Genomic DNA, 27,890 nt, shown 5'->3' with positions numbered 1-27,890 from the left:
GCAGAAAGTTGAGCAAGAACTCAAAAGACTAGAAACTGAGAACATTATCTTTAAGGTAGATCTAAGTAATGCTGATCACAGTAATGCTGATGCTATGTCCAGGTAGCCATCCCTATCACAAGTTACACCCAATAGGGAAGAAGTGTTTTATTTTTCATACATTGATGAACTAACAGCCACAGCTGAAGAGATTGGTAGAGCAACCAAACGTGACCCAGTTATGTCAAAGGTGTATTTTGATTACATAGCAAATGACTGGCAAACCAGGTATCAGAGGAAGATAATCATCCATACTTCGTTCATAGGAATGAATTGTCAGTGGATAAAGATTGTATCATGTGGGGTGCAAGAGTAATTATCCCAAATAAGTTCAGGTCCAAATTGTTAAGAGAACTTCATGACCAGCACCTGGGAATGTGCTTGACCAAAAGTTTTGCATGCAGTTACTTATGGTGGCCAGGTTTAGATAAATATATAGAGTGCTTAGTCAGTCAGTGTACAACATGTCAATCAGTGAGCAGGAAACCACCATCAGTACCATTACTGCCATGGAAATGGCCTCCAAGGGTGTGGCAAAGGTCACATGTAGATTTTGCTGAGCTAGAAGGACAACAGTTGTTCATAGTGATTGAAAGACATTTTGAAGTGGGTAGAGGTATTTTCAATGCAGAAAATAACAACAAATAAAACACTAAACAATTTGCGGAGATTGTTTTCTTCATATGGTCTCCTAGAAGAAATTGTGTCTGATAATGGGCCACAATTTTGTTCAGAACAGAACCGGTGTGAAACATACCAATGTTCCACTACAGCACCCTGCTTCAAATGGTGCAGCAGAGCGCACATACAAATTGTAAAACTTGCCCTCATCAAGCAAATGTTGGATCCAAATCCAAAGAAATGGCAGTTGACGTTGGACCATAAACTGACAAATATTCTGATTACTTATTGGAATACTCCTCATACAACTACTGGTAGAATACCAGCAGAGTTGTTTCTCAAAAGACAGCTACGAACCAAGTTCTCATTGTTAAAGCCAAACTTGGCACAGTCAGTAGAAGAGAAACAATCAAGACAGAAAGAGAGTCATGATAGAGATAGAGTAAGAGAGAGAAGTGTGACATTGAATCAGAAGGTTAGGGGGAAGAACCATCACTTTAAATGGTTAAAGTGGTTACCAGGAAGAGTGGTGAAGATATGTGGCCCTCGCCCATATTTGGTCAAGATGTTTAATCAATGGAAAGGTTAGGTTTGTTCACATTGAACATATTTTACCTACAGATGTGGAAGAGTTGAAAGTTGGAATGATTTGATTCTTTCTGATGAGTCAGATAGTCTTGTTACAGGTAGAGTATCAGTAGCAAATCCTTCATCAGATGTACTAGAAACAAGTCCAAGAATTTAAGTCTGAGTATGAGTCAGTCAGGCAAACAGTCCGAAGTTGTAGAGAGTCCAAACGTAGATCAAGGTCAGCCCTTGAAGAAAAACTCTCCTCAGACTCAGCCTAGAATGAGTCTAAGCCCTAAAACAAGATTGGAAAGTTCTGTTCAAGAATGAAGGTATCCTCTTCGAAACAGAAAACCACTGGCTAAGTTTGATTTGCAAATATGGCAAAATAAGTCCATATCTTTTGCTGTGTATACCATGCAAGTTATGTACAATAATTATTTTGTTATGGTTACTTCTTCAATAAGGAAGGAGAAGTGTAATAGAGTTCCACCTAGTGGACTACTAATGTAATGCAACTACTGATATATTAATAATAAAAGGTCATGTGGCAAAGTTACATGATGACAATTTCTGTTCAGGAGCCACCTTGTGTAATGTGTGCTTGTTAGAGGTCTCTGTATAAAGATATCACAGGCACTACATCTCAGGAAGGATATACTAACATTGGAAGGCGTTCAGAGCAGATTCACCAAAATGATACTGAGGCTCAGAGGATTAAAATATGAGGACAGGTTGCATAAACTTGGCTTGTATTCTCAAATACAGAAAATTAAGGTCTGATCTGATCAAGGTATTTAAAATGATAAACGAATTTGATAGATTAGATACAGAGAAACTATTTCTTCTGGTGGGGGATCAAGAAAAAGGGGACATAACCTTAGAATTAGAGCACGACCATTTAGGAGTAAAATAGGGAGCACCTTTTCGCGCGAAGGGTAGAAGAAATTTAGAGTTCTCCCCTCCAAAAGGCTGTAGATGCTGGGACAATTAGAGCTTTCAAGACTGAGATCAACAGATTGTTGTTGGGTAGGGGTATGAAGGGATTTGGAACAAAGGAGGGAAAATGGAGTTGAGGTACAGATCAGTCATGATCTAACTGAATGGCGGAGCAGGCACGAGGGGCTGAAGAGACTACCTCTGTTCCTATGTTACGATAATTACACAAGGAGCTTCGGCTTTACCAGAGCCCAACCAGCAGCAAACTAGCGCTTCTCTCACCATCAGCAGCATGCAAGCAATATAATTGATCCGCCGTTCAGTGCTCCGGCAGCAGCAGAATGCATTTGTGGGTCCGGTGAGCTGCTGCCAGATTCACTGGCTTTGTTTGTGGCCCACTATGCATCCAGAGCCAGTTTCATGCATCTGCCGCCATGATGTCAAGAGCATTGATAGCAGCCCAATGAAAACATTCAGAGTGAAATGGAGACCCTAATGATGTCATTGCATTCCACCTTGGAGCAGAAACACATATTAGATTAAAAAAGAGCTCCTAATGTTGCGAAGAATAGTAAGCCTGAGGATTGGGAGAGCTTAAGAAACCAGCAAAGGTTGACCAACTAATTGGTAAAAAAGGGAGAAAATAGAATTAGAGTAAACTAGCAAGAAATATAAAAACAGATTTTAAGAGCCTCTACAAGTATGTCAAAAGAAAGAGAGTATCAAACGTAAACTTTGGTCTCTTATTGGCTGAGACAGGTGATATTATAATGGGGAATAAGGAAATGACTTCAAACAAATATTTTGTATCTGTCTTCACAGTAGAAGACACAAAAAACCATACCAAAATAGTGGGAATCCAAGGGGCTAATAAGAGTGAGGAACTTAAAGTAATTTATATCAATAGAGAATAAGTACTTGAGAAATTAATGGGACTAAAAGCTGACAAATCCCATGGACCTGATAGCCTAGATCCTGGGGTTCTAAAAGATAGTGGATGCATTGCTTGTGATCTTCCAAAATTCTTTAGATTCTAGAACAGTCCCAGCAGATTGGAAGGTAGCTAATGTAACCCCATTATTCAAGAGAAAACCAGGAGCTATGGCCAATTAGCCAGACATCAGTCATCAGGAAAACGCTGGAATCCATTATTAAGGAAGTGGTAACAGGACACTTAGAAAAACGTAATATGATTAAGCAAAATCAGCATGGTTTTATGAAAGGGAAATTGCGTTTAACAAATTTAATAGAGTTTTTCAAGGATGTAACTAGCAGATAAAGGGGAACCAGTGGATGTAGTATATTTGGATTTCCAAAAGACATTCGAGAAGGACTCATGGGGTTGGGGGTACTATATTAACATGGATAGAGGATTGGTTAATGGACAGAAAACAGAGAGTAGGGATAAATGGGTCATTTTCTGGTTGGCAGGCTGTAACTAGTGGGATGCCACAAGGATCAGTGCTTGGGCCTCAGCTATTCACAATTTATATTAATGACTTAGATGAAGGGACCGAGTGCAATGTATCAAAATTTGCTGACGATACAAAGCTAGGTGGGACAGTAAGCTGTGAGGAGTTCACAGTGGGGCCGCCCACAGCCACCGAGGTTTCGCCGGAAATAAACATTTTTTCAAAGATTCCTCTGGAACTGCCCATCTGCCAGCCACTTGCCGGCCGGCGGAAGATTGGCCGTGGAGGTTCCACCAGAGCGATGTATTGCTGCCCATCCATGCCGGAGGCGGGAAATCTGGCATTTTCCTCAGGCACGATCCACTAAGATCGCCCTGTTGCCCGCCAGAAGGACCGCTGGAAAAAAGCTGGTCTGAGCTGGCTGTGAGTCAGGCGGCAGGGAGAAACGCTGAGAGTCCTGTAGCGCTCCACATCCCGGGTATTATCCAGGTGCTGGGGAATTATAAGTGGCTCTGAAATCTTGATGGGATGGACCTTAACCTGCACACAGACAGTTGAGGAATGTAAATCCATGTGACTCCGTTGAAGGGAAGGTGTGGTAGGGGAAGTGGCAATAACTATCGAGAGATGTTAAAGGCTCAATGGAGATGCCCTACAAAAGTGTTGACACCATTTCAGGCGGACCATATTTAGTGACTGCGCAGATGGTATGAGTTTTTGTCAGAGTGAATAAGCAACTGTTAGAATATGTCCATTCCATTCATAGGCAGTCCCTCAGACTTGCTTCCTCTCTAAAAAAAGTTAGAAGATGTAAAGCTATAGCAGCACACTGCAAGTGATAGTGGAAACAGCATGACATGAGGTTTGGAAGACGGAAAAATACATATAATGGATTGCAATGTCACTGATGACCATATCATCTCAGGGCTGGCACTCCACGATGTATGTCATAATAAAAAGTGGATTGAAGTGTAAGCCTTAATGTGTGCCCTACAAGTAGTTCAACTGACTGGCATTAAATGGTAGTCTTCCAGTATTGGTAACCCTTACTTGTCGTTTCGTTATGGCCTGATGACAGGACCCATTCAAAAGTGCAGTCATATGTGTAGGGCAAGATATTCCTCTTAGAGCAGAACACCTGAGGGAGAGCTGTGTTTTTCTCAGAAGGCACCACACATTATGTAAAAATGAGACACTGACCAAGAGAGGATGAACAATGTGACTGTATTGAAAATCCCAGCATACCAAAAGTGACAGAACATATTGGCCCTGAAATTCCGGTCGGCCAATTAATATAAACTGCTCAGCCAATCTGGTACAGTATTCCACAGCTTTCTCATTAATAGCAATGAGAACTCTACGTATCTACAAGTTCTCATAGCTTTTAATGAGAAAAAAAACCCAAATGCACTAAACACCATAATAAAAAATAAAAAACACACCTCACACATAATTAAAATTAATTGAAATTAAAGTTAATAAATGTCTTCGAAAAATTCTTTTTTCCCGATTTTTAAAAAAGTTTTTTAAATTATGGTTTAAAATAAACTTACCATGGTGGGTAGGGTTTTTAACAATTAAATGTGTTTCTTTAATTTAATTTTATTATTTTTTGTATGTATTAAACTCTTCCGCCTGTAAAAGTAGGCTATGCCCCTGCTTTTATTGGGCGCAAGAGTTTTGAGGACATTTGCTGGGCAAGATATGGCTAAATCCTGCAATCTTGCCCATGCAAATGTCCTCACTCCCGAGATACGGAGGATCTGTCAAGCTCCAGCGTGACAGATCGGAAAAGCCGGTTTTCAGCGCATGCGCATTGTGCACTGAAAACCGGCTTTTGCGATGCCTTCCCCGGTCCGTACACACTCCGTACGGACTCTGGGAGGCCGGGATTTCTAGGCTAATAACATGAAAAACATTTGCACCACCAACACCCAACCCTCTACCTGCTACCACCACCTCTCTTTCCCCCCCCCCCCGCTTAATGTGCGGCTCATGGTCCTCTTCTTTGCCCCGCCTTCAACACGGTGTGCCGTGCCCCTGCCCCTCAGCGTCTCTGCTTGAGCAGGTTGTGCAGGAGGGCAGCCGGATCTCTGCAGACGTGTCCGTTTTGGTGAGAAGGTAGGTGATGTGACTGAAGGCGCCGGCATCTCCGGCTCCTCAGGATCCGTCTGCCTTGAGGGTGTGGGCTCGGGAGCTTGCACGACCTGGCCAGAAGCCATTGCTTGCCTCATCGCCTCAACAGACTCGCTGGTGCATTCCAACGCACTAATGAGCTGCTCCATCCTGTCAGTATGGTGCTGAGCAAAAGTCTCGATGGTGGCAGCTACCCCAGCCATGGTCTGCAGCAGGTCGCGACCTATCTCCATGCTCACCCTCGATAGCTGCACCATCTCGTGAATAGCTGCGAGCCGTCCTGCATCCTCAGGTGGTTGAAGGGTGGTTGTGGGTTCACGCACCTTGGCTGATTTAGAGCCACGGCCTCTGCGCCTGCCAGCACTTGTTCCTGGTTCTTCCGGTTCAAAGCCCATGAATTCGGACCCCGACGCCGAGGAACTCCGGACAAGTGCCACACAAGTCAGGAGGCTGCTATCCTCCTCTTCCAGCTCCTCTAACTCAAGTGGCACAACCACGGGCCCTTCTACCTCATCTCTCTTGTTCGTCCGGACTCTGGGTGGCGGAGTTGGGTGTGGTGGATATGGGTGATCTTGGGGGGGGGCGGTGGGATGGAAGAAGGAGCCGCTGTCTTGGGCTGGGGACAACGTCAGGGTGGGAGAAGTTGGTGCCACACTCCTCCTTTGTGTGCCAGAGGTAACATTGTTCGGTGCTGTCCGAATCACCATCTGCAAGTAGAGGCCAACATTTCAAGCTATAGGGGGTGTGGGGGTGTGGGGGTGGGATTGGTGACACTGACATTGAGGCATCCCATCTCACATTGTGCCATCAAGGAGTTCCAGCTCTACATGGGCACACCATTAATGGCCGACAAAATGTGCGAGAAATCCCATTTGACTTAACATTGCATGAGCTTTCATGCCATCAGCGTTATGCACAGCAGAGATTAGTATAACCTTACCATGCTCTAGCACGGGATCTGCATCATCCTTTGTGGTTGCATGCTGGTGGTCACCCACCAATGCCAAGGCACACTCCTCCAGGCTGCTCAACTCAATCACCTCTGTTGGGCCCCCTCCCGTGGCACTCAAGCTTGCTACCTTGGATGTATTTTTCTTCTGCAGAAAGAAAAGTGCCAGCCTTGACCCCTTTTGCTCATGCCCCATACACACACACAAAGAGCTACACCTGGCACAGAACCTTTTGGTGTTCTATGGGAGGCCGTCAATAAATGGTTACTCACTCTTGCTGACACCAAGACAGCGTTCCAACGTTTGCTACACTGGTCTCCATTCCGCACAATGTTGGCCATTGAGGACACGGCCTCGCCAATGTCACTCCAAATCCGTCTGTATTGTGGTGGCGGAGGCTTGCCACGACTATCCCGGCCGAGGTCTTTATACCTGCGCTCGACCTCTGATACAAGCCTCTCCAGTTCTTCATCATTAAACCAGGGAGCTCTGGCCTTGGTTTTAATAGTCTTCTTTGAAGCCTCTTGTCCACTCATTTTAATTCTCTTGATGGATGAATGATGATAAATTTGGGCCTTTCTAATTCCAACACTCTCCCCTCTCCAACTGGCAATTGCAAGGCAGTGAGCAGAATTTAAGTGCAGGCGCAGATGTCCCGGCAGGTCCAATCACGGCAAATCTGATGTCAGCTGCTTAATAAAACTACAAAAAAAAAAGTCTCGCGCATGTGCGGGGCACGGCCTCCGAAGTTTTCCGATTCGTGAGGCCTGCACCTGCCGACCCCTGCTGCCTGCCGCTGCCGCTGTCACCGACGCAACTGCGATGAAAATCGCGCCTGCCTGGCCCCAGCGGCAGCGGGCCTCAAACAGGTAGGTGCCGCCCGGGGACCGCCAAAAAATGGGCGGGCCTTACAGTTCACCAACTTTGGGACCAAAGAGCCTGCAAAGGTATATAAACAGGTTAAGTGAGTGGGCAATAAGATGGGAAATGGAGTATAATGTGGGGAAATGTGAGGTTATTCACTTTGGTAGGAAGAATAGGAAACCTGAATATTTTTTAAATGGGAAGAAACTATTAAATGTTGGTGTTCAGAGAGATTTCGGTGTCCTCATTTAGGAAATACAGAGAGTTAGCATGCAGGTACAGCAAGCCATTAGGAAGGCAAATGGCATGTTTGCCTTTATTGCAAGGTGGTTGGAATACAAGAGTGATGAAGTCTTGCTACAATTGTACAGAGCCTTGGTGAGTCCACACCTGGAGTACTGTGCACAATTTTGCTCTCCTAAACTGAGGAGGGATCAGAGGTGATCTAATTGAATCATATAAGATTCTGAGGGGGATTGGCAGGGTAGATGCTGAGAGGCTGTTCCCTCTGGCTGGAGAAACATAGGGGGCATAATCTCAGGATAAGCGGTCGGCCATTTAAGACTGAGATGAGAAAGAATTTCTTCACTCAGAGGGTTGTGAATCTTCGGTATTCTCCAGCCCAAAGGGTTGTGGATGCTGAGTCACTACGTATATTAAAGGCTGAGATAGACAGATTTTTGGACTCTAGGAGAATCGAGGGATATGGGGATCAGGCAAGAGAGTGGAGTTGAGATCGAAAATCAGCCATGATCTTATTAAATAGCGGAGCAGGCTCGAGGGGTCTCATACCCTAATCCTGCTCCTAATTTTTATGTTCTTATGCTCTATCGATTCTCCAACAATTGGTATTTTGGCCAATGTGTGGTATTCCGATACGACTTGTACAAAGATATCACAGAGAATGCAGAGCAGTGGTAATTACTGTTTAAGTACTGCATTACTACCAGTGGTAACATAGTGTGATTAGACATAAACTGCATGGTAACACTTGATGAACTACACACAGATTGGCTCCACATTTCCCCGTTTATGTAAATAACTTGGATTCTGGAGAATGACAAATTTTCGGATCACAGAAAGAATGGGAGCCCAGTAACGACTGCAGATGCAACTAAAGAACTGAGGCAGATTCTGGATCATTTATGCAAATGGTAAGCCAGATGGCAGATGAAATATAATACTGGCAGATGCAAAGTGTTGTACCTTGGACATAATAATGCACAATGTACGTGCTAAGCAAATGGAACAAAACTAGTAGCAGGTGACTCAGAAAGAATCCAGAATGTATTATTGGATTGTCATTGGCAACGTCTACACTAGAGGAGTCAATTGACTGCAAGTCACTGATTTACACTCTGCACCAGTTGGTCCAGTTATCGGACACCGAGGCTGACTCAGCACAGATTGGGCCCCGAGTCTGCAACCTTCCTGGGCTGTAGGACTCAATGCCTCGCCTCACAGCGCTTTTACCAATGGAGCCACTGGACAGAGGAGCCCCCATTACATTTATTTGGAATAAAAACCATCTGCTTTACGACAAGATGGAAGCTGCTCAAAACTTACTTTACTGTGAGATGAAGAAGAATCTTTGAAACCATCGCTATCGCCGTCAGTGTTAGCAGAGCTGCCAGGGCATAGATAGTCCACACTGTAAATAAGCGCAGTGATGGTTAGTAGAGAGCGGGGAGGTTACACAGAATGGTACTGTCCGGTGGACGAGCGGTAGCTACCTGGCATGTTCTGGTTCGATTGGCTGGGGCTTGCCGTGATGAAGTAGAGGATCTTTGATGACCGTGCCGCGTTGGTGCCAGGACCGACCCTCTCCGTCATCATATCCGATGTGTTCGGAGCATTCTTGCTTGCCGGAGGCTGTGAGCGAGGATTGTCTTTAATAGCTGTGGAGATGGTGGCAGTCAGCAGAGGGAGAATTGCAATCCATTTTAAGCACGCAATAAACATTCTTTAAACATCTCCTCCGAAAGATTAACTGTAATAAACCACTTGAAAGCCTTCTCTTCTTTTGTCTCGAGGTCTAATTCGCCCTCACAATAGGGCACTTTAAATTCAAACCTTCCTCCCTAACAATCCTTTCAATTACCTCAGACGGAGAAATGATCTTTTAGTCATTTTTCAATTATTCTTGAACTTTATCAAGTCGATCATGGATCTCAAATGCCAAAGGCTCAAGTCTTTTCTGAGGTATAAACTGAAATTAGAAAGGGGAATCCTAAGCGCTACAAAGGGAGAGAGGTGTGCCATTATCGGGGCTACCTCAGTCCGAGGCTGGTCTTTGTATAGTATGTAGTGTTGGCACACAAGTCCCATGTTGCACTGCCAGCTGTGCCTCACCCTCCAGGAACGGGCACTGCTGCGTGCTTACACACCCTGCTGCACAGGAGTTATACTCCACATGGTGGGTGAGTGGGGCCTCACACCATTCTGTATTCCGGAGTCAGATCAGGTCCAGACTCCATCCCTTCCATGCTAGTGCACATCGGTGGCAGTATAACTGCAGTCTCAATCTTTTATATGGTGAAACATGCCAATTAGAGGCAGTCTCAAAAGCAGCTATTTTGTATAGAACTCCCGCAAGGTGACATCATGGAAGAGGCTGGTGGAAATGCAGCGGAAACCCCGTTTACACACGCAAACGGGCGAGGTTACAGCGGCGGAGCGGAAGCAGACTGAGGACATTTCCGACCCCTCTCTAGGTTCACAAATGAAGACTGACCGCTTGGTTAAGGTAGCAAGCAGGTGGCAGTGACTGTCGAACTGTATTCCAGCAAGACATTGTGCCATCAGAGCAAGGGGGGAGAAAGCTTGGTGGAAGTGAAGAGAAAATACTTCCCTTTCCAAGTATCTGCTCATATAGTTTGTTCAACTTCGAAGATATTTCGGGATTAGTAATTGGAACGGGTCCAAGAATGTTCAGCTTAGAACAGGTGCATCCTAAGACTGGCTACTGTAGTCAACAGGGTAGATTACCTCCAGTGTCACTTGTCAAGTTCAAATGGCAGTGGGTGCTGCCGACCCCCCTCGGGACAGTGACGGTATGTTGAGTTCCTTTGCAGCAACCTGCAGGACACTTAGCCCTGACAATATCAATATCCAGCTATTTCCATGAGACTGGCATTCACAAGTGCTTTCCCAATCTTGACCCCCTCCCCTGCAGGTGACCGCTGTTCTGTGTTTGTGCTTTCAGATGACCAGCGAGATCCACCGGGGACTTCTTGGGCGCCTTCCATGGGTGCAGCTGGTGGTGATGACCCAAAGGACAAGGAGGAGCAAGAGGACGTTCAGCCCTTCTAGCCTGCACCGCCATTCAATGAGTTCATGGCTGAACATGCAACTTCAGTACCCCCTTCCTGCTTTCTCGCCATACCCCTTGATCCCCCGAGTAGTAAGGACTTCATCTAACTCCCTTTTGAATATATTTAGTGAATTGGCCTCAACTACTTTCTGTGGTAGAGAATTCCACACGTTCACCACTCTCTGGGTGAAGAAGTTTCTCCTCATCTCGGTCCTAAATGGCTTACCCCTTATCCTTAGACTGTGACCCCTGGTTCTGGACTTCAACAACATTGGGAACATTCTTCCTGCATCTAACCTGTCTAAACCCGTCAGAATTTTAAACGTTTCTATGAGGTCTCCTCTCATTCTTCTGAACTCCAGTGAATACAAGCCCAGTTGATCCAGTCTTTCTTGATAGGTCAGTCCCACCATCCCAGGAATCATTCTGGTGAATCTTCGCTGCACTCCCTCAATAGCAAGAATGTCCTTCCTCAAGTTAGGAGTCCAAAACTGTACACAATACTCCAGGTGTGGCCTCACCAAGGCCCTGTACAACTGTAGCAACACCTCCCTGCCCCTGTATTCAAATCCCCTCGCTATGAAGGCCAACATGCCATTTGCTTTCTTAACCGCCTGCTGTACCTGCATGCCAACCTTCAATGACTGATGTACCATGACAACCAGGTCTCATTGCATCTCCCCTTTTCCTAATCTGTCACCATTCAGATAATAGTCTGTCTCTCTGTTTTTACCACCAAAGTGGATAACCTCACATTTATCCACATTATACTTCATCTGCCATGCATTTGCCCACTCACCTAACCTATCCAAGTCACTCTGCAGCCTCATAGCATCCTCCTCGCAGCTCACACTGCCACCCAACTTAGTGTCATCCGCAAATTTGGAGATACTACATTTAATCCCCTCGTCTAAATCATTAATGTACAATGTAAACAGCTGGGGCCCCAGCACAGAACCTTGTGGTACCCCACTAGTCACTGCCTGCCATTCTGAAAAGTACCCATTTACTCCTACTCTTTGCTTCCTGTCTGACAACCAATTCTCAATCCACGTCAGCACACTACCCCCAATCCCATGTGCTTTAACTTTGCACATTAATCTCTTGTGTGGGACCTTGTCGAAAGCCTTCTGAAAGTCCAAATATACCACATCAACTGGTTCTCCCTTGTCCACTTTACTGGAAACATCCTCACAAAATTCCAGAAGGTTTGTTAAGCATGATTTCCCTTTCACAAATCCATGCTGACTTGGACCTATCATGTCACCATTTTCCAAATGCACTGCTATCACATCCTTCATAATTGATTCCATCATTTTACCCACTACTGAGGTCAGGCTGACCGGTCTATAATTCCCTGTTTTCTCTCTCCCTCCTTTTTTAAAAAGTGGGGTTACATTGGCTACCCTCCACTCCATAGGAACTGATCCAGAGTCAATGGAATGTTGGAAAATGACTGTCAATGCATCCACTATTTCCAAGGCCACCTCCTTAAGTACTCTGGGATGCAGTCCATCAGGCCCTGGGGATTTATCGGCCTTCAATCCCATCAATTTCCCCAACACAATTTCCCGACTAATAAAGATTTCCCTCAGTTCCTCCTCCTTACTAGACCCTCTGACCCCTTTTATATCCGGAAGGTTGTTGGTGTCCTCCTTAGTGAATACCGAACCAAAGTACTTGTTCAATTGGTCTGCCATTTCTTTGTTCCCCGTTATGACTTCCCCTGACTCTGACTGCAGGGGACCTACGTTTGTCTTTACTAACCTTTTTCTCTTTACATACCTATAGAAACTTTTGCAATCCGCCTTAATGTTCCCTGCTAGCTTCTTCTCGTACTCCATTTTCCCTGCCCTAATCAAACCCTTTGTCCTCCTCTGCTGAGTTCTAAATTTCTCCCAGTCCCCGGGTTCGCTGCTATTTCTGGCCAATTTGTATGTCACTTCCTTGGCTTTAATACTATCCCTGATTTCCCTTGATAGCCACGGTTGAGCCCCCTTCCCTTTTTTATTTTTACGCCAGACAGGAATGTACAATTGTTGTAGTTCATCCATGCGGTCTCTAAATGTCTGCCATTGCCCATCCACAGTCAACCCCTTAAGTATAATTCGCCAATCTATCCTAGCCAATTCACGCCTCATACCTTCAAAGTTACCCTTCTTTAAGTTCTGGACCATGGTCTCTGAATTAACTGTTTCATTCTCCATCCTAATGCAGAATTCCACCATATTATGGTCACTCTTCCCCAAGGGGCCTCGCACAATGAGATTGCTAATTAATCCTCTCTCATTACACAACACCCAGTCTAAGATGGCCTCCCCCCTAGTTGGTTCCTCAACATATTGGTCGAGAAAACCATCCCTTATGCACTCCAGGAAATCCTCCTCCACCGTATTGCTTCCAGTTTGGTTCGCCCAATCTATGTGCATATTAAAGTCACCCATTATAACTGCTGCACTTTTATTGCATGCACCCCTAATTTCCTGTTTGATACCCTCCCCAACATCACTACTACTGTTTGGAGGTCTGTACACAACTCCCACTAACGTTTTTTGCCCTTTGGTGTTCTGCAGCTCTACCCATATAGATTCCACATCATCCAAGCTAATGTCCTTCCTAACTATTGCATTAATCTCCTTTTTAACCAGCAATGCTACCCCACCTCCTTTTCCTTTTATTCTATCCTTCCTGAATGTTGAATACCCCTGGATGTTGAGTTCCCAGCCCTGATCATCCTGGAGCCACATCTCCGTAATCCCAATCACATCATATTTATTAACATCTATTTGCACAGTTAATTCATCCATCTTATTGCGGATACTCCTTGCATTAAGACACAAAGCGTTCAGGCTTGTTTTTTTAACACCCTTTGTCCTTTTAGAATTTTGCTGTACAGTGGCCCTTTTTGTTCTTTGCCTTGGGTTTCTCTGCCCTCCACTTTTCCTCACCTCCTTTCTGTCTTTTGCTTTTGCCTCCTTTTTGTCTCCCTCTGTCTCCCTGCATTGGTTCCCTTCCCCCTGCCATATTAGTTTAACTCCTCCCCAACAGCACTAGCAAACACTCCCCCTCGGACATTGGCTCCTTCGACCTCACTCACGCAGGAGGATACACCATCGGAGAGCGGGGCCAGCAGCGGTGCTGACCAAGGAGTGTTGGGGGAGGCGGAGGTAGGTGAGGCTCCGGGACCCAGTGGCCTCCAGCAATGCCATGGAGGAGGGGAAGTCCGGGGGCGGAGGGTGAGTGCGTACCTGAGTGATGCTCAGCAGCACTCAGACGATGAGCCCGACCTAGAGGTTGTCACAAGACAATCCCTATAGTTGATCTGCTGGATGCACTAGTAAGTGTGCCACAGAGTGATGCACTAGCTGTGAGGATGGAGGAGTCCGCCTCAACTGTTGCTCATGCCTCTCAGCAGCCTATTGAGCCCATCCTTGGTAGATATCAATGGAAGTTGGATGCAAACAGTGACCATGGGGTCCCAGACATGGTGGCATGGGCTATGGCTGACGTTGCAGTGGCCATTGAGCACCAGGCTGATGCTATTGTAGCCCTCCATATGCAAATGTCATCAGTGCGTGATGTTCTCAGTCAGCTCTCTGGTGTACTGCAGTCGCAGATACTCTGGATGCAGAGGCAAATCAATTCAATGAACGCACTGACCGCTGCTATCCGGTCTGGGGCCCCATCAGTTGGACGGGGACCTAACCTTGCCGACCCACCGCAGGAGTCTGACCTCACCCAGATTTCTGCTGCTGATGATGCTCTGACCCGGGGGAGTAGCAGCCTGTTGGGCCAATTGGGCCATGATGTCCTTTCTCAGAATGATATCTTTCCGCCTTCGCAGCTACCACTCTCCGCACCCCATCCACACAGAGTGCTTCCAGCCATGCTGAGGTAATGCAGTCCGCAGCCGGGTCTTCCAGGGCCCGAGCAGGTTGTGGACATTGTGCTAGGCCATCTTGTGTGGCTGAGAATCAAGGTCAGCAACTTACTACCAGCTTTGCTGAAGGCCCTGACACCCCATTGAGGACGAGCAGTAGGCGTGGGAGGGGGGAGAAGGGAAAGAATGGTAAAGCCCTCTTTAAGACAAAGTAAATACCTTTCTGAAGGTGGCCACATATGCTGACCTTGTGAAGATATGAGCTTTTAACATTAGTTGTACTTGGATGACGCACCAAACACTTGGTTCATAGTCAACAGAGGTGGCTAGGTTGTTGCAATGTGAGCTCATGTAAATTGTTGCACTTGGATGAACGATCCAACAATTGTTTGGTTCTCACCAGAGATGGCTACCTTGTCACAAAATGAACTGATGTCAATAGGTCCTTATGGATGTCTATGAGAATGTTTGAAGAGGTTTTGTGGGTATGGTGATGTGTTGGGGATGAAGTTATTGTCTTGTGGATGATTTCACCACACATGATTTATGTTTGCAATAAAGCAAGTTTGGATTGTTCACATGATGAGGCACTGATTATTTAAGACGGAGGGCTGCAGGGTGTGTAGCAATGTGTTGAGTTGATGCCCAGGTGTATAGGCTGGCCATTTGGAACATCAAGACCCATTCACTGGAATCGCTGAGCGATGAGTCTCTGATGAGCAGCCCTTCCAGCTGCAGCAGTGTCAGGCTGCCTCCTTCTTCGGTGAGGATCCTCGTCTTCCTCCTCATCATCATCCTCCTCCTGAGGTGACTCATCCATCCCTGCTGGTAATGGCTGGGCCCTCATCATGACCAGGTTGTGCAGCATGCAGCAGACAACGGTGATCATGGAGACTCTGTCAGGTGAGTACTGCAATGCCCCTCCAGAGCAGTCAAGACTGCGGAAACGCTGCTTCAGAATCCCGATAGTTTGCTTGATAATGGCCCGGGTTGTGGTATGGCTGGTGTTGGAGCGCTGCTCGGCAGGGGTGGTGGGTTTGTGGAGGGGTGTCATCAGCCAGGAGGCCACACCATATCCTCTGTCACCCAGGATCCAGCCATGGCCATCATGCAGTGGCTGGAAGAGCCTGGGAACACTGCTCTCCCGCAGGATTAAGGCATCGTGGCAGCTGTCAGGGTATCGGGCATCGACAGCGAGGATCACCTGCCTGTGATCGCAGACCAGCTGTACGTTGGGGGAGTGGAATCCCTTGCGATTCCAAAAGATCTCTCCATTGTGGGGCGGGGCCCTCAATGCCACATGAGTACAATCAATGGCCCCTTGAACCCTGGGGAAGCCCGCTATCCTGGCAAAGCCACAGGTGCGCTCATCCTGGTCTTCCCTTGACATGCTGAACTTGATGTAGTCCAATCGTTTGCCATAGAGAATGTTGGTCACCTGGCGAATGCAGCAATGTACTGCAACCTGCGAGATGTTGCTTACATTGGCTACAGAAGACTGGAAGGAGCCGGTAGCATAGACGTTCAGTGCTGCTGTCACTTTCACTGCCAATGACAGCGAGGTCCTGGTGCCAGTGTCAGCTGCCAGGTATGTCTGCAGGAGGTGGCACAGCTCCATCACCACCTCTTTGCGGAACCTCAGCTTTCGTAAGCACTGCTCCTCGGACATCTCAAGGTAAGAGTAATGCGCACGGTAAATCCTGCATGTGTATGGCCTCCTGCCCCATCTGGGGTGTCTCCTCTGAGGACTGTCTCTGCAGCTGGTGCCTTGCAAGTCAGCGCCGTAGGACGTCATGACATGCGATCACTGCCCCCATGACTTGGCACAGGTCACAGCGCGATTTCAAAGTAGCCGAGATGGCAGCCAATGTGTCCCAGATACTAGTCGTCAATCTGCGAGGCAGCAGCAGTGCGACCCTACGTCTGTGCAAGCATCAAACTCAGCACTGACCGCGATGACTGAGCTCTGGCTGCAGCTCCCTTTAAATAATACCCCTGATTTTTTTCTCCGCCTTGTGCAATCCAACTTTTTCAGGCGACATCAACACCAGCCGTTAAGTGAGGCAGCAAAAGTGAATGTGGCGAGAAGGGCACCAAGGAGGCATTGTACACGTACTGACGTCATGGTTTCCATGGCATTAGCTGGCGGGACGTTATGTTTTTATGCCCCCAAAAAATTTCAAGTTAATTTCGCATCAGGCGTGAACAGCACCGAGCGCCACTCCCAGACACCTATTCCCAGTTAACACCAGCGTTATCAGCATGTGTTATCAACCGAATTTCAACCCCTAAGTGCTTGAGATGCACACAAGGAACTGTTTTTGTTCTGCTGCTTGGCGGTGGCATGGGTAATTATTGTTGCAGCAGTTTCAAATAATGAAACGACTATCGATTCCAATAGCAGCGCCCTGCCTGAATGCACGGCCACCCCTTCAATAACACTACTTTTGAAGAATTTAAGGAAACACTGCTCATTGATAAAAAATGCTGCACATAATATTCACCAAAGAGGCATTACACAAGATAGCATGATTGACATCATTGAGTTGTGCACGTGTCTTTGTGGGTGGGTATGTGTGAATGAGTGTATGTGTGTGTGTGTGTGAATGAGTGCATGTGTGTGGGTGTATGTCTGTGAATGAGTACATGTGTGCGGGTGTGCGTGTGTGTGAATGAGTGCGCACGTGTGTGAGTATGAGTGTGTGTGCGAGTGTGAGTGCGAGTGCACGTGTGTGAATGAGTTTGTGTGTGTGGGTGCATGCGTGTGGGTGCGTGTGTGTGAATGAGTGTGTGTGTGTGGGTGGGTGTGTGTGAATGAGTGCGTGTGTGTGGGAGTGTGTGTGTGAATGAGTGTGTGTGTGTGGCTGGGTGCGTGTGAAGGAGTGCGTTTGTGTACGTGCGTGTGTGTGAATGAGTGTGTATGTGTATGTGTGTGTGTGTGAATGAGTGTGTGTGTGTGTGTGTGTGTGAATGAGTGTGTGTGTGAGTGCGTGTGTGTGAATGAGAGCGGATGTGTGGGTGAATGCGTGTGTGTGGGTGTGTGTGTGTGTGTGCATGTGTGTGAATGAGTACTAGTGTGGGTGAGTGCGTGTGACTGAGAGCGTGTGTGTGGGTGAGTGCGTGTGAATGAGAGCGTGTGGGTGGGTGAGTGAGTGTGAATGAGTGTGTGTGTGGGTGAGTGAGTGACTGTGAATGAGTGTGTGGGTGAGTACGTGTGTGTGTGGATGCATGTGTGTGCATGTGTGTGAATGAGAGCGTGTGTGTGGGTGAGTTTCCGTGTGTGAGTGTGTGTGGGTGAGTTTCCGTGTGGGTGTGTGTGTGGGTGATTGCGCATGTGTGTGTGTGTGTGAATGAATGTGTGTGAATGAGTGTGTGTGTGGGGGTGTGTGTATGTGTGCGAATGAGTGTGTGTGTGTGTGGGTGTGAATGAGTATGTGTGTGGGTGAATGTGTGTGTGAAGGGGTGTGTGTGTGTGAATGAGTGTGTTTGTGGGTGTGAATGAGTGTATGTGTATGAGTGCGTGTGTGTAATGCATGTGGGTGAGTGCACATGTGTGGGTGCGTGTGTGTGAATGAGAGCGTGTGTGTGTTTAAAAGGTAAGAAAAGGTTTGCCAAACACTTGTGTTCAGAAAAGCTTGTCTCCTTAAACGTGTAATTATTCTCACATGGAAACCTCTCGATCAACAGCATGTTGTTCATACTTTACAGAGATAGCATCATTAGACAGAAGGGTAGTAGATGTAAAGCCGCGACAATGAATAACCTGAAGCTGACAATTTCTTTTGCTTCAATCAGTAATTTCACAACTGCTCACAATAAGGAGGGTGAGAGGACACGTGTTTAGAAGGGGAGCAATGAACTACAAAGACGGTAAATGAAATCCAATGCCTGCTTACCCTTGTACAGGACGGCAAATCCTTCGGCCTGGTTAACCCGGTCGGAGTAAAAGTACAAAATGACGAAGCTGGCCGACACGTTGAGGCTGTCATACGGTCGGTTTCTCCCATCAAACCTGGCGAGGACGTCATTGCTGCGGCCATCCAGAAACTCCACCATGTCACTGGAGTCCCTGATGTCAAACAGGGTGAAGTCAAACCGTATGAGAGAAGCGCCCGGCACCTGGATGGTCCAGTAACACACTCTGCCGCTGGCGTAGTTGTCGGGGAAATCGGGAGAGTAAATGATGCCCGCGTCCGTCGAATAATTCCCACCACACGCCCCAATCATTGCTGCAGGAGAGAGAGAGAGAAAATATAAGGTCAATTAAGGATGCCTTCCGAAGTCTCTAATTCATTCATTACTTATTGATTGGAACAATGTCAGAAGAAGCGGTTTTTTAATGGCAAAATAGTTTTAAAAAAACAGAAGAAAATTGGGAAGGGATTAAATCCAAAACATCTAGGGGCAAGGAACAGGGAGGAGGGAAAATAAATACATCTTTTGGATGACTCCATCAGGACAAGCAAATTTGTTGGTCGTATTTCTTGAAAGTATGAAAGAATCTGTGCTTGGAATTGAGCTGTTGGTTTCTGAAGGAACTGCGACTCTGTGGCTTCGATATGACTAAAGTTAATGTGCGGCTTAGTTCAGCTGGTATCAAGCTGCATTTCCCAACCAATTCCAGGTCCCTCAGCTTCACGTCCTGCCTAACAACTTGCCATATGGGAAAAACTAAGTGAACGGAAGTCACATTGTATGGCGGTGCACACGGAATGAATGCTAGGATGCTTGTTCGCCTTCGCAGTTCCCCAGCTGGCAAGCCACCAGCAATGGCTTGGCATCAGAGAGGCACAGTGAGCAGAGATCGGGTAACTCATAGGAAGGATGGAGAAATTTGAGCTTGAGTCCTCCAGGGTAAGATTAGTGCCACACTCTTAACAGCTGATAACTTTGCTTGCAAATTGAATTTTTTTCAGAAAAACTTTCAGAAAAAGGGTGATTAAATAAATAAACTCCCATTCACTCAATGGCCTGATGAGTAAAAAAAACCTTGCATGCTTTCACAACCTGATGATGTCCCAATGCGTTTTACAGCCAATGACCTCACAAATATTTTTGGAGTGTAGTCACTGTTGTAAACACGGCAGCCAATTTGCACGCAAACTCCCACAAACGGCAATGTGGTAATGACCAGATAATATGCTTTATAGATGTTGGTTGATGGATAAATATTGGCCAGGCCACCGGGGAGAACTCCCCTGCTTTTCTTCGAAATAGTGTCATGGTATCTTTTACGTACACCTGAGAGAGTAGACGGGGCCTCGGTTTAATGTCTCATCTGAAAGACACTGCAGCACTCCCTCAGCACTGCACTGGTGTCAGCCTCGATTCTGTGCTCAAGTCACTGCCCAGGCTGACATGTGAAGAATAGCCTTTCGGGTAAAGTACCAGAAGAATGTCTAGCACCTATGGAACCAGACTCCAGCAAGAGTCTGGTCCAAGAGGAGATGTTGGGGGACAATTCAAAAGAAAAATAACTTCTTACTGGAGAAATTTCAATCGTGCAGAAATAACATAGCAAGTTCCATTAACCAAAGAGTTAGCTTTAACTCAGAGACCCCTCATGACACCGAAAGCAGAGATAAATATTCCAATAATGCTGGGGCATAACCCTATTTAGATACCCAAGGCAGAAATACTCACCAAGTATTAGTACCTGAACTGTCTCCAAAAGAAATATGATGGTAGATATTTCTCTTCATTCGGAGAAGCCACAGGATAGCTGGTTATAGGAAATGGAAAAAGATCTCGCTGGTGTAGTGAGTATATATGAACTTATGAAAAAAAGGGCAAGGAAAGGCCATCAGGGAGCTCGATACTCAATCCATGAGGTGTAACCTTGTGACCCACCCTCACCAATCACAATAACACTCATTTCTGGTGGAGCCACACAATGGTCTTCCGAGTTTGGATCTGAGCCGCATTGTTGGGATAGAGCAGAGGGGGCTTTATTTTGCACCTAACTGTGCAGTACCCTGACCTGGGAAAGCTTGATGCTCAAAATGGGATCATTTTCTGTGCCCCAGCATGAACAGTCCTTACAGGAATGAGCACAAAATTGGCACAAAAAAACCTAATAAATCTTGCTCGTAGAGATTCTTCATAGTCAACTAGAAATAACTTATTGATAAACTTGTAGCCAAATGAACTCAATGGGCTAAAAATTGAACTTTTGCCGATAGCCGTATTTTTTTGGCATTTTTGTGCAAAAATACCGTTATAAATCCCGCAATTTTTTAAAGGGCTAAAATTGGCAACAAAATTGTCGTCGCACGAGGATTCGCGATGGAAACCGCGGTCCTCGGAAACTTTAGCCCGAGGCCGGTAACCGCTAAAAAGACAGGCCCTGGGAGGGGGGAAACCTCCCAAAAAATAGCAAAAAATAATAAAAAATCACAAAACATCTGCAAGACCCTTAACTTGCAAAAGAATTAAAAAATAAAAACTTTAACTTACCTTTTTTGCAATTTCGTACTTACCACTGTTTCTGGGGTTGCAACACAGCTTTTTACCTGCCGGTTTTTCTGCGCACAATACAGGTGCGCCGAACGGGCCAATTTAAAGCGGTATCGCATTTTTTGGCGTTGCACGACGGCGGTCTGCTTTTCAGCGGTATTTCAAAACCGCCGGCGCACAAATTTGGCCAATTTAGGTGAGCACCTTTTAGCATCAAAAAAGGCAAAATATCAGCAAAGAAACAGGCACAAGGCTGGTCAATTTCTAGCCCAGTGCCATTAAACTTTCACTAGTGGCATTATTAATGTGCATCAGTGGTACAAAGCATGCTGATGGCTGGTATTAGCACTTGTAACTGGTGCAACTGGCAATAGAAAACAGACTCGAAGCTGAATAAAACCGTCTCATAAAGTTTCCAAGATACGCTATTAAAAAAAATAACAGATACCCCGGAGTGGTTTGCAGGCAACAATCTTTGTTTTTTTTTGCGGTGTATGACATCATCTGAAACTCGTTACTGGTCTGTTGGCCGGTAATTGCTCCCAGGTATTCTCTCCACGTTTAACTTGGTGTTGGAGTTTTTTCATACGCTTAGACTTGATTCTTGGAGCACTCTGCGCTCTGCTTTGGGAAAGGAGATAATTGAAAGCAGCACAAGGCTGGAACATCATGTTCATTGTTTTGTGTGGAGCAACGATGGTCTCTGCAAGCCAAGGACAAGTCAAGATGTGTCGTTTAAAGCAACCCAGAAATGGCCAGATATGCACATCAGGCTAGTCTGTATCTGAAGGAGAAAGATAGCTTGACCTATCTGCTGGGACTCTTCATCACAGTTTCACTCTTTTTCAGATTCTGATTGCCCTGCTGTGTATTTTCAGCATTCTCTGTTCTCATTTTAGAGCTCTGCCATTCATGATTTTTCTTTTCATCTGTTTTGTGTTTTAGTGCCAGCCTTATTAATGCTGCCCAGCAGTCCATGGTGCCTGTTCCCATGGCACCCATTCCCATGGTGCCCCTACACATGTTGCCTCTTCCCCATCACCACTAGAAGGCCAACCACTGCACAGTAAGTTTTAACTTTTCCCAAATATTCAAATACTAAAGGCTTTACAATGTTTTATGGAGCATTGCGTCAAGAAATAACAGTCCTGATATTTAAAAAAAACTCCCAAATTGCAACTAGAAAAAAACTATCAGGCCAGATTTTCGCCAACCTAACGCACATTTTAACACGATTTTTTTTGTGTTAAAAGTGCTTATTTTGTCGTTAAAACAAACTTCACAAAATTCCCCAAAGGCTAAGAATGGCGGTTTTGAAATATCGGCAGAAAGCGGATCGTCAAGGTGCAACACGGAAAAAAAATGCACTGCCTAAATTTGACCGCACTCGGGTGACTCAAAGCCTCCCTGACAAAGCGCAACATCCCCACTGACACCTGGGAGACCCTGGCCGAAGACCGCCCTAAGTGGAGGAAGTACATCCGGGAGGGCGCTGGGCACCTCGAATCCCGTCGTCGAGAGCATGCAGAAATCAAGCACAGGCAGCGGAAGGTGCGTGCGGCAAACCAGTCCCACCCACTCCTTCCTTCAATGACTATCTGTCCCACCTGTGACAGAGACTGTGGTTCTCGTATTGGACTGTACAGCCACCTAAGAACTCATGCTAAGACTGCAAGCAAGTCTTCCTCGACTGCCTATGATAATGACTCGGGTGACAAAACAACACATGAGAAAAGCAGGCGTTGCAGCCACAGAAACGTCGATAAATAGGAAGACCTACAAAAAAAGTAAGTTAAAGTTTTTATTTTTTAATTCTTTTTGCCGCGATTACTTAGTTTTGTAAATGTTTTGTGATTTTTGATTTTTTGTTTTTTGCAATTTTCTTGTGTGTGTTTTCTCCCCTCCCCAGGCCTGCATTTTTGGCATTGATAGGGCTCCGGCTAAAGTTGATGAGATCGCGGTTTCCACCGCGAATCCTATTGCCGTTTTTTAACAATAGGCGTATTTTGTGGCCAAATTTACCCCGTTAATAAATGGCAACATTTTTATTTCTTCTCAAAAATGTCGTTATTTATCAAATAACGACAGGCTGGGAATTTCTAGCCTAATATTTCTATCCAGTGACCCTGGCTGGGACGTGAGTGTAGACTGGGTGAGGACAGGGCTGGGGACAGAGCCAGGCTATCATGGTTAAGGAGTCTGCGAGCAGTCACAATCGAAGCTCACACAAGAAGAATGTTCAGCAGCTCATGTGGAAGCAAAACAAGGTTCAAGAGATGATTGGCACCCAAGAAACGAAGACAAGGTACCAGAGAATCATCGGCAGCCATGGAACTGGGACAGAGTACCAGAGAATGAGCAGTGCCATGCAACGGGAACAAGGTACCTGAGCATGGGCAGTGCCCATGGAACTGGGACAGAGTACCAGAGAATCAGCAGTGCCATGCAACGGGAACAAGGTACCTGAGCATGGGCAGTGCCCATGGAACTGGGTCAAGATACCAGGGAACAATGTATACACATGTGACATAGATGAGGTACCAGAGAATGATTGGGACACATGGAACAATGCTCCAACAAGTCAGCAACTTTGGAGTTCCAAGACTGAGTAGGACACTCATCCAGGCACAAAACAGAAATAAATAAATGTAGCTTATTTAAAAGTTGCTTTACTTAAAATAGGAAAAAAAATGGAAAGATCGCTTTATGTACTCGGAAATCCAGTGCATTATTCGGAACACTTACTCAAATTTCTTAACAGGCTTCCATTTCCTATCTCTTCAAGCTAGCAACAATGGGACATGCCTTCCTTTTTTTGAGGAAATGAAAATTGGAGTTAAGCAAGGGAATTGAAGTTGTTTTTTAAATAGTTGAGTCTTCATTGCATGTTAGGCTGGATTTGTTTTTGATTTGAGGAACATGATTGATTTTGGCATTGCCTGTCACGCTGGCCTGTTGTCAGATACAGACCAGTAGCTCCTGCTCTTACAATGGGGAGCCATGCTGACAGCGAGCATGAGTTGGAGATAGGGACTACTATCGAGGTACAACAGCAACAACAATAATACCATAGTAAAACATCCCAAGGTGCTTTACAGGAGTGCTATGAATACAAGATTTTACACTGAACCTCATAAGGAGATATTAAGACAGCTTGGTTAAAGAAGTAGGTTTTAAGGAGCATCATAAAGGCAGAAAGAGAGGTAGCGAGGCGGAGAGGTTTAGGGATGGAATTCCACAACTTAGTGCTGAGGCCGCTGAAGTACGGTCGCCAATGGTGGGGTGATGGAAATCGAGGGTGTGGAAGAGGTCTGAATGGTTGCCTTGATTCCCTGGCCCGGGACCCCTACAGATGCATTTCCTTATTCCACGATACTCACCGTCAAAGATATTTATCCTGCCATCTCCTCCACAGGGCTGGGTGTGATCGCCAAAGCACACATGGTTACATTCCGTGCTGTTCGCCTCTCCGTGTCTCCAGTAATCAGCATCGTTCCCACAGAAACAAGCATACCCGGACTCCATGCCAGCAAGCTTCAACAACAAATTAATACAGATATAAAACATAACAGCTGCAGTCGTTTTAGGCAAACATAGAGACGATATTTCTCGCAGAACAGTGAGGCAGCCAGATGTTGAGCAACTCATCTTTTCCAATATGTTTTTTGTTTAGAATTGCTTACTATCCAAGTTGTTCTTTGTCTTGATCTCTTTGCCTCTCTCAATTCCCTCCTCTCCCCATTCCCTATTAAAGGGGAGTGACAGTGAAATCAGTTTGGTATAGAGGAGGCAGGCTTGACTGGCAGCAGATTGATAGAATGTTGCTTAATAAAAACTGGTAAAAGTAAACTTGCTTGAATGAAGGGAATTTTTTTTCCGGAAATACTCATGTTATTTCAGATATTACGGATGCTCCCCTACAAATGTGCCCGTGGTGTTCAATGTGGTAGGGCACCTAACTGAGCTTTCAGGGAGCACTACACCTCAATCTTCTAAGGATGAAAGTGGTCCAAAGATTCACCACTGAGGAATCAAACACCCATTTAAAACACTCCATGAACCAGCATCCTCATTATGCGATGGCCCATGTGCCTCCAGTCTCACAGACTGAATTCTCATTATTTTAATGCATTACTTGAAAGCAATGGTTTTCAGCCTTATTACATTGGGACCATTAACCAAAATATATCAGTGACTAATTAAACACCAATGGCTCACTGCGTTCCTCTCCCCCTCCCCCGATGTGCCTCTTGGTCCCACTATCAACCTGAGGCGCGCCTCACTCTCCGACGAGCTCCTCATCGCCGTCATCTTGTCCCGGGAACAGACTCATTGTCGTATGTTGCAGGCTGGATTTCCTGGTCAGGCAAACTCCCATCCCAAGGCCAGGGATTCCACCCCAAACATGCAGCAGAGAATTCATTCCTGGGATCAGTGACAGCGTCAGGAAGGAGCGAGAGTCGGAAACCGGCTTTGTGGAAAACCCAGCAACAGCAAGCCCTGTCACAGAAGGTCGTGACCAACACAGATGGAGAACCATTGCCTTCAGACGATCATCTTCCACAAGTGGGGCAGAATGGAACGGGTGATAAATGGATTAGAGTGCACCTCACAGCGTCGGCTCACAAAATGCTCCATTTAAACCATAGGTTCAAAATGCTAATTATAAAACAAATGTCCCTTTTTACAAAAACGTTGGGAGGAAGGGAGAAGGAAATAAACATCTCCCCCTCAACCCCCTATTCTCAGGCCATGTGTGGTATGAATTTGTTATACAGAGTGACCCAGAATCCCAATGGTGTCAGCATCGGTTTGAGTCTCAGGCTTACATGCCACTCTGTCGCACTGTCACATGTTTTATTCCGCCTTAAACTTCTTTTCTTACATTTTCACTTCAGTAGTCTACTCAAATTCATTTTTAAAAATCACCCGTTCACCCTTTACCTTGAATCTCTTACTCCTGCAAAACGTAATGCAGGTCTGGATGGTCAGCTTGTTGGAGGTTTCGCTGCTGCCCGATAAAGGTGGCGGATCGCCATTGTCTTTAAAACAGCCCAGGTAGCCCGGCACTGCGGAACAACACAACAAATTAAATCAGCCCTAAGTACGACACATTCGAGACACAGCAACAGGAGTTGTCCATTCGTGTTTCATTCATTAAAACTGATATCCCTTCATTTGAGATGATGGATTTGTGTTAGGTAAGGGTATCCGGGGACATGGAGCAAAGGCGGCAAAATGGAGTTGAGGTGCAAATCAGCCATGGTCTAATTGAATGGCGCAGCAGGCTCAAGGGGCTGAAGGGCCTCCTCTTCTTCCTAATGTTCCACCTTGATTAAAACTCAGTATCCCTTTGTTTGGCCCGCACGCTACAAATTCCAAGGATGCTGTTATCCTCCTTATAAACATAATCACCGTGATCATTCCCATTCTGGTGAATCTGAGTCCGAGACTATTGGCACAAACTGCTGGGGCAGAAATATAGAACACAGCTGATTCTGCTGGCATGAGGAGAAAGAACCTTTTAACTTTTCCTTTTCTTAATTTCCTTCCCTGTCCCCAATTCCACTGCCACCCCACCACTCCCAACACCCACTTTCCCAAAGGCAATAACTCATGCTTCAGCACACTTCCACAAGTACTTGCAGGCTTGTAATACTCTCAGATCTGAGTCAGAAGGTTGTGGGTTCAAGTCCCATTCCCAAGGTTTGAGCACAAAATCCAAGCTGACACCCCAGCGAAGTACTGAGGGAGTGCTGTCCTGTCAGAGGTGCTGTCCTTTGGATGAGACGTTAAACCGAGGCCCCATCTGCCCTCATAGGTGAACATAAAAGATCCCATGCCACTATTTCAAAGAAGAGCAGGGGAGTTCTCCACAGAGTCCTGGCCAATAATGATCCCTCAATCATCATCACTAAAATAGATTATCTGGTCATTATCACCTTGCTGTTTGTGGCACCTTGCTGTGAGCAAATGAGCTGCTGAGTTTGCTACATTATAACACTGACTACACTTCAAAAGTACTTTGTTGGCTGCAAAGTGCTTTGGGACATCCTGAGGTCATTAAAGATGCTATATAAATACAAATCTTTCTTTCTGTCATGTGTGATGTAGGCTAATCCACCATTAGAGCCCAATCCTGGTCCCACTCTGTGTTTATACATACAAAGCTATCTTCACAGTGCTGAGGAGAAGGACCCTGGAGCTGTTTTTTCCCGTCTTTAGCCCAAGGGTGACCCCAAGTACTGCTCCAGCAAAGGTCAGTCAACTCAACACAGACTAGGGATCAGAGCTGGGCCTACAGGTCTGTACGGGCTAGTTCTGCATAGGCAGTGCATTTACCCACTGAGGTACTGGGGAAAGCACAGATGCATTAAACTTTGATTGTAAGTGCACATGTGAACAAAACAGTCACAGAAACATTGATAAAACCCCACTCCTTATGGTTTCTTATTTCCGACAGCACACCCCAGATTGATCTTTGCTCGAACGGCACTGTAAGTAAACGACACACAGTTTGACTGGCCCCGCACCCAGTAAGACAGAGACAGATGGAAGGCAGATTTTAATTAAAATTCAAAAAAACTCTGTGCAGTTAGTTTAATCCCCAATTAGCAACAGCGCAGCATTTCTGCAGCATATGAGTGCGAAGGAGCTGGGAATGACGCATACCCAGCATCGCTGTGCTGTTACGGATATACATTAGGGACTGG

At 45.9% G+C, this 27,890-nt stretch overlaps 1 protein-coding gene across 4 annotated transcripts in view; it reads right to left on the bottom strand.

Moving 5' to 3' along the window:
• Window positions 1-27,890, bottom strand: part of kremen1 (kringle containing transmembrane protein 1) — a 212,116-nt gene that overhangs the window by 53,448 nt on the left and 130,778 nt on the right. For all 4 annotated transcript variants that reach the window (XM_070887681.1, XM_070887682.1, XM_070887683.1 and 1 more), the window contains 5 exons: window positions 26,122-26,246; window positions 24,558-24,711; window positions 18,618-18,950; window positions 9,262-9,426; window positions 9,095-9,179 (listed from right to left, as the gene is read on the bottom strand). In XM_070887681.1, the coding sequence (XP_070743782.1) occupies window positions 9,095-9,179; window positions 9,262-9,426; window positions 18,618-18,950; window positions 24,558-24,711; window positions 26,122-26,246 (862 nt within the window). The remainder of the gene's footprint in view (window positions 1-9,094; window positions 9,180-9,261; window positions 9,427-18,617; window positions 18,951-24,557; window positions 24,712-26,121; window positions 26,247-27,890) is intronic.

This window comes from Pristiophorus japonicus, chromosome 8, assembly GCF_044704955.1.
Source record: "Pristiophorus japonicus isolate sPriJap1 chromosome 8, sPriJap1.hap1, whole genome shotgun sequence".
NCBI lineage: Eukaryota > Metazoa > Chordata > Chondrichthyes > Pristiophoridae > Pristiophorus > Pristiophorus japonicus.
Note: the sequence above shows the minus strand (reverse complement) of the source record. Positions and strands in the feature narration are given on the sequence as shown.